The sequence below is a fragment of the Myotis myotis genome, unplaced genomic scaffold (genome assembly GCF_014108235.1).
Source record: "Myotis myotis isolate mMyoMyo1 unplaced genomic scaffold, mMyoMyo1.p scaffold_m19_p_5, whole genome shotgun sequence".
In the NCBI taxonomy this organism is placed as follows: Eukaryota; Metazoa; Chordata; class Mammalia; order Chiroptera; family Vespertilionidae; genus Myotis; species Myotis myotis.
The window spans coordinates 99,841,863-99,848,954 of record NW_023416357.1 but is presented as its reverse complement, the minus strand read 5'-3'; the positions used below and the strand labels follow the sequence as shown (position 1 = coordinate 99,848,954).

Below are 7,092 nucleotides of genomic sequence, written 5' to 3'. Positions count from 1 at the left end.
ACAGATGCTGAGCTGAGTAGAGGCTCACCCTTCCTGCAGCTGCCCAGGCTGTAGCACTGGGAACAGCTAGTGCAGCTCAGTGACCGGCCTGGGCCTGTGGAACCAGCTCTGCTCCTGGGCACCCACACCTCTCACCCTGAGGTTTTTCTCCTTTTGTTCCTGCTGTGTCATCATTTAGGTGGGTATCTTTCCCCTGCTGGGAGCGGAGCAGCCAGCCAGGCCAAGGCGAGGTGCTGTAGCCCTGTGGGAGGGAAGGGACTCCCCGGATGCTCCTGCTCTACTGGGGGGCTCACCTGGGCATGTGGTGAGCAGACAGAAGCCAGGCTTGCCTGGGCAGCCAGTCCTTATCTGTCTCTAGCAGAAACCCCCAAGTGGGGTGCGTCCAGCCATGGCCTATCTCCTCCTGACCTGTGTCATGCTACAGCACTCAATAAAGTGGACTCTTGACAGCTGCCTCCTTCCTGGCACAGATGTCATCCTCGCTGGTCTCTGACAGCCTCCTCCTGCTGTGTTCCAAGACTGCTAGTTACCTTATAAATAAGCATAAAAAACCATGTACTTGTATTGAATAATTGATTGTCTAAAATAGAAATGTGAACTTAAATATTTTTATTAATAGGCATCTATTGTTTTATATAATTGAGGATCTGAACATTTTATTCACAAAAGGGTTAAATGATGGGGAAACTTTTTTTTTAAACTACTGACCAAGACTACCTACCCCTACAATTCAGATGAGGGTAGGGGCAGAGCTGGCCCAGAACTTGGGGCCTAAACTGTTCCCCCCCCACCCCCCCGAAGCCTTAGCCCAGTGTCTCTGTCTTGCTTAAGGGAGTGAAGCTACCTGCTTCCAGAGTAGGATGACCCTGAGCTTCAGTTGGAGGGCTCCAGCCTATAGATCCCATGGTGGATGCTGTGATGTGGAGATGGGTAAAACCAGTATCAGATAGTAAGATAGTCAACACATGCCCTGGCCCAGTCATAGCTGGAATGCCAGGGCTCCTCCACACGAACTCTGGCTTGTTTTAAATTTAATTAGGTACTTAAATGTTAGTGTCATCCCTGGCAGTCGGTATAGCATAAGCACTGAGAGACCCTGAAGACTTGACCCCCTGCCCTTAAGACTACCTGTAGCCCCACCCTCTTCCCCTTGCAAAAGAAGGAAGCCAGGCAAGAGAGCAGAGGCCCAGGTCAGGGGAGTGAACGGACCAATTTAATGAGAAACTACAAACAGACTGGTCACAATTCACAGTGGGAGAAGGCCATGCAGTGGCAGTGTGAGACCAGGAGAGGGGTGGCAGCAGGGTACAGCGGTCCACAGGTGCAAGTTCACCGACAAACCATTCAGAAAAGAAAGACAGCATGGCCTCAGGCCCAGGGTAGGGCTAGTCCACCAGGGTACTTCCGCCACTTGTGGTTGCTCCTTCCTGGTCCCCAATCCAGTGCTACAGTTGTTCCTGCTATAGTGCCTGGAGCAAGCACAGTGATAGTGAGTCAACCTGGGTGAAGCGCCCAGCGTTCATTAGAGAGAGGATCTACAGAGAGCACTGTAAACCTTGAGTGTGCCTGCAGGGAGGGGCCTATCTGCCATCTCTGGTCCCAGTTGGAATACATTAGCCTCCAGGCAAAGGTCATGCCCACACGCAGCAAGGACATGTTTTGGACAGAGGGGCTGGGCTCCTGGGGATTCCTCTGGCCCCAGTAAAGACATGTTCACAGAGGCATTTGGAAGGGGAGCTAGGCAGGGGCTAGAGGCAAGTCTCTTGGTGAGCCAGGGCCAAATCACTTATCCCATGAATAGCAGTTGTGCTGACTCTTAATTCCATGAGGCTGCTGGACACCTGGACAAGGTGTTGAGTTCCTGAGAGTTCTGGTGGGAGTCATTCCTTCTGATAGTCATGCTACCTCTAGCACCCCAGGAACCCTGGCCTAGGACTCCGTCCTGTTTGGGTTCACGTCCCCACTCTTGGCCCAGCAGATTAGAAACTGTGGCTACAGGAACAGCCCCACTGTAGGCCCAGGTCTGGAAAACTAGCCATTGCTCTGGCTGCTTTTGGCCCCACAAGAATAAGGACCAAACTTATACCTCATATAAGAACAGAGGAGTGAGACCCCAGTAGAGACCTTTCCCAGTGTATCTTCCTAATCAAACACCAAGCAAACCAGCAACATACATGCTCAGTGCCAGCTCCCTGCCACTTGCTGACTCTTGGCCTTAAATCCAACAATTTTGCCGGAGGTCAGATGCTCAGGGAAGGGCAAGGCAAAGACAAGAGTTCCAGGGGACTGGTGGAACACCTTCCACCCCCAAGCGGGAGTGGGGACAGAGCCACTGAGTGTAGGGAGCAAAGCACAGAGTCCAGACTGACAGCGGGGAGTCCAGTCCAGGCTCCGTTAGCACAGGCGCTTGTACGTGTAGATGTAGGCTTTGCAACTAGGGCACGTGTGCGTCACATCCTTGAAGTCGTTGATGAGGCAGGGGATCAAGCAGCAGCCCAGATCACACCTGAATCAGAGAAGGGGAGGCCTGAAGAGAATGTGCCGAGGGCACTGGGCATACTCCAGCTGGGTAATGGGCAAGTGCAGCCCCCACCCTTCAAGCACCCATACCACCTACCCCATGAAGCAGCAAAAGAAGCCCAGCACGAAGTTCATCAGGCCAATCTCGTAGGAGATCTTGGTGGTGATGGCCTGCTGGCAGTGGGGACACACTGTCTGCACAGGTGCACCCTCAAAGATCTCTCCCTGCAGCACTGTCACCGTAGTGGCAGCCCCTGAAGGGACCAGGACCGTGGCTGTGTGTCCGCCAGGACCAGGGTAGGGCCCTGGTGGGTAGGGCCCTGGCGGGTAGGGCCCTGGCGGGTAATAGCCCATGGGTGGATGGGGACCTGGAGGAGGGTAGAAACCTGGAATGGCACAGAAGACAGAGCAGACGAGTCACTGGCTTGTCACCCCACTGTGCTCACGTGAGAGTTAAGTACAAAGTCCCCAGCACCCAGGGCGCAGTTGAGGGACCAGTCCTAGACCTTCCTTGTCTCTGCCCCATGGGGACCAAAACAGAGAAGATACCTGACCCAGCCAGACAAGACAGCTGAGAATAAGGCCCACTCTACCCCTCGGTCTCAGCTCAATGCACTGGCTCCCTGCCTCTGACACATGGGATTGGGCACTGTGCTCAATGCCCTCAACCACAGGAAGGAAAGCCTCACTGCTCCTCAGCCCCTCTTATGCAAACAGGGCTCTCTTCCCCACCAGTGTTAGGTCCTGCACTGCAGTGCCATGTGGTCCACTTGACTTGGGGACACCTGTGCAGGAACTGTGGGTCCTTCTCTGGCTTGAGTAGTCCCTCTGAAGAGTGCCAGGTGAGCAGGAGACCAGGCCTCCACCATGGACTCAAGTGTCTGGCAGGGAGTGGCCCCTGTAGCACCCATGAGTCCATAGCACCTGCCACTGCCTGAGGAGCCTTCCCACGAGTCAACCCTCCTGGCAGCCCCGGGCTCCTCTGGCACGTCCATAGTGCCTTCACAGCGGGGCCTGGCTCTGTGACACCTTCCCATTTCTACCCTCCATGCCCACAATCAGTCCCCCTGCTCCAACCAGCAGTAAACACCCTCACACAACACCAGCCTGCTGGGCTGGGCAGACACCTGCGCTCCGATGGGATCTCTTCCCAACTTACCCGGAGGCATGTAGGCTCCATCTGCATTCACATGTGGAGGGATGAAGCCAGGCTGGGACACTGGGTGACCTGGTGGCTCATAAGGTGGGGGGCCAATGTCTGCAGGAGGCAGTGACATGCCTGCCGAGGGCTGCATCACAGCAGGGGAGGTTTGGCCTGGACAGAAGGAGGGAAAAGAAATGCAGAGGGCCCAGCCCCACTGTCAGTGGGAGGGGCGGCTCCAGGCACAACTTCAGCAGCTGGAATGGGCAAGGGAAAGAGCACTGAACCCTACCTGGGGTTGGCAGGGCTCCACTTTTCTCCTCCAGGAGGGGGGCTGTGGGGCCTCCAGGATAAGGAGGGGGCGGGTCATTAGACATCTTCGAGGCTTCTCCTGAACCTGGAGGGAAAACCCAGACGTGAACTATGCTCCCAGCTCCCCTATTGCCAGTCAGGTACTGACGTGTCAAGGGGCTGCTGCACAATGTGTGTGACGGTACTCAGAGAGCTACCCTCATTGCTGAGCCCAAGCACACGGGGCCTCCTGTGGCTCCTACTGCAGGTGTCCCCTGCTTTGGGGGCTCTGGCCACCTTTTAATCCCATATAAATCTCCACACTGGGCAGAGCAGGGCTGATGGGCTGGGACTGATTTTCTTGAGGAGAGTAGTCACCAGGATCCCTAGATCCTGAAGATGCCCCGCATTGCCGGGGGTGACTAGCCCAGAGCCTCCATCCTCCACATTTCAAGAAGCTAGTCACCTCAGTGGTCACTTGCACTTCCTGTGTGAAAGCCCGAGGATGAGGGAAGCTGGGCGAGGACAGAAGCTGGTGAGGTGAGCCCCCAGCCCACATGGGGAACCTAATCAAGGGCTCCCAGTGCAGCGTGGGCACTGGTCCTCTTCTCCCCTAACATTCAAGGAGTGCTGTGCCCACCTCCGTGCCAGGGCACTGTGTCCTTGTGGGAGGGGATCTGGGAAACTGTTTACCTCAAATCCTAGGTACTCAGAGTTGGTAGACAGGTGAGGCTCCTTCCAGTGGGTAGACACGCAGGACTGTGGGGAGCTGTTTCATGGGGAGAACAAGCAGCTCCCTTAGCACCAGGGCTGGGCCGGACCTGGACAACTGGTCTCCTCAAAGCCACACTCCCTCCCTCATTCATCTGGTCTTCCCCACCCCCCTGCTGCCCAGCACAGTACCTTCCCTCGGACCTACCCACTCCTCAGATCCCCCTTCCCCTTCTCACAGCTGTTCTCTCCCAGGGGCCATGGCTGGTCCTCTGCATCTCTCTCCACCAGGCCCAGACCAGCGCCCCAGCATCGGCTCTCAGAGCCAGCTGTGTCCTTCTTTGTTGGGTGGAATAGGGTGAGAAGGAAGATGGTGTCAGTTAAGTGAAACACTTTTCCTCATTTCCTTCACAAGGTTCACTGAGCAACTGTTTAGATTCTGAACAAAGATCCAATGAAGGCAACTCCCCTCGTGTATGTGGCTGCCTCCTAGAGCCCACTAGGTTCAGTTCAGAACCATATAGTGATGGAGGCCCCAAACAATCCTGCCAGGGGAGAGGGGTCCGGGAGTCACGAGGCTTAAATATTAAACCTCATGAATCAGTGTCAGGGCCAGAGGGACTAAATCCAAGCAACAAAAAACAAAGATAAATTAAATTTCATTAAAATTAAAAACTGCTTCAAAGGACACCATAAAAAAAAAATGGAATGAAATATTGACACACACTACAACATGGATGAACCTTGAAAACATGCTCAGTGGCCTGGCCAGTGTGGTTGAATGTCGACCTATGAACCAGGTCACAGTTCGATTCCCAGTCAGGGCACATACATGCCCAGGCTGTGGGTTCGGTCCCCAGTAGGGGGCGTGCAGGAGGCAGCCGATCAATGATTCTCATCATTGATATTTATCTCCTCCCTTCCTCTCAGAAATCAACAAAAAAAATATTTTTAATAGAAGGACCGCGTATTTTATGATTCCTTATATAAAACATACAGAACAGGCAAATCCAGAGGCTGGGAGGGTGGATGGGCAGAGAGAATGGTGAGTGTGGGGTTTCCTTTTGGGGTGATGAAAGAAAATGTTCTAAAACGGACTATGATGGTTGTACAATTCTGTGAATATACAAAAACCACTGAATTATGTACATACTTTAAATGGAGAAACTGTATAGTATGTGATTATATGTCAGTAAAACATTTAAAAACTGAAAGAAAATAAAATTGTCCAATTTTATCATACTAATGCAGCCAGTCTCTCTGCATGTTTCTGTTAGTCTGTAAGCACAGGCACCTATATTTTTATATAGTGGCTATCATGACAGTTTTAAAACCTTTTAATGTCATATTTTGCCTCCATCTTACAAGACCCCATGACTATCAATTTTAATATTCCCTAAAATAGGCCCCTCACTGTTTACCTGACCGACCCCTGACACATTTAGAATGCTACTTATTACTTTCATTAAAAGAAAACAGCCCTGACCGGTTTAGCTCAGTGGATAGAGCATCGGCCTGCGGACTCAAGGGTCCCAGGTTCGATTCTGGTCAAGGGCATGTACCTTGGTTGCAGGCGCATCCCCAGTAGGGGGTGTGCAGGAGGCAGCTGATCAATGTTTCTCTCTCATCGGTGTTTCTAACTCACTATCATTCTCCCTTCCTCTCTGTAAAAAATCAATAAAATATTAAAAAAAAATAAAGAAAACAGGGGATACCTTTGGCCAATGTTCTTTTCATTTCTTGGATTATTTCCTTGAGCTACACTTGTCAGAAGTGAGATTAGGTCAAAGGGTATCAACATGTTATGCCTTTAGTGAAGGATGATGCTAACTGACAGTGCAAACTTTGGATACTCCTATCAATTTGTAATGTTAAGATAACATTTGGTGACGTCAAAATTACAACAAAAATACAGAACCACCATCAGCCTGAAATCTGACTGAATAGAAGTCCTACAACTAGAGAATTAAAGAAGAAAACAGCCCTAGCCGGTTGTTTGGCTCGGTGGATAGAGCACCGGCCCATGGACTGAAGGGTCCTGGGTTCGATTCTGGTCAAGGGCACGTACTTCGGTTGCAGGCTCGACCCCTGGCTCTGGTCAGGGTGGGTGTGTGTGGCAAGCAATCGATGCACATCGATGTTTCTTTTTCTCTCTGTCTCTCCCCCTCCCTTCTACTCTCTCTAAAAATCAATGGAAAACTATCCTCAGGTGAGGATTAACCAAAAAAAGAGGGGGGGGGGGAGGAGAAGGAGGAGAAAGCACATTGAGACTGGTAGGAGGGGTGGAGGCACAGAACAGGCTGGTCTGACACCCACGTGGCTTTTTTTTTCTTCTTTTTTTAACCCTCACCTGAAGGTATTTTTTCCATTGATCTTTCAAGAGAGAGTGGAAGGGAGGGAGGAAAGGGAGGGGGGGGGGCAGAGAGAGA

The 7,092-nt window shown here is 52.1% G+C and overlaps 1 protein-coding gene across 8 annotated transcripts in view; it reads right to left on the bottom strand.

The window, feature by feature from the left end:
• Positions 1-594: 594 nt before the first annotated feature.
• Positions 595-7,092, bottom strand: part of CDIP1 (cell death inducing p53 target 1) — a 31,452-nt gene continuing 24,954 nt past the window's right edge. For 5 of the 8 annotated variants that reach the window (XM_036308566.1, XM_036308564.1, XM_036308569.1 and 2 more), the window contains exons 2-6: positions 4,646-4,721; positions 3,954-4,058; positions 3,680-3,835; positions 2,618-2,906; positions 595-2,506 (exon numbers count right to left, since the gene is read on the bottom strand). In XM_036308566.1, the coding sequence (XP_036164459.1) occupies positions 2,395-2,506; positions 2,618-2,906; positions 3,680-3,835; positions 3,954-4,038 (642 nt within the window). In that variant the 5' untranslated portion in view covers positions 4,039-4,058; positions 4,646-4,721 and the 3' untranslated portion in view covers positions 595-2,394. Of the gene's footprint in view, positions 2,507-2,617; positions 2,907-3,679; positions 3,836-3,953; positions 4,059-4,645; positions 5,379-7,092 lie in introns of those variants that run through there. The other 3 variants (XM_036308571.1, XM_036308570.1, XM_036308565.1) reach the window with 2 other exon arrangements.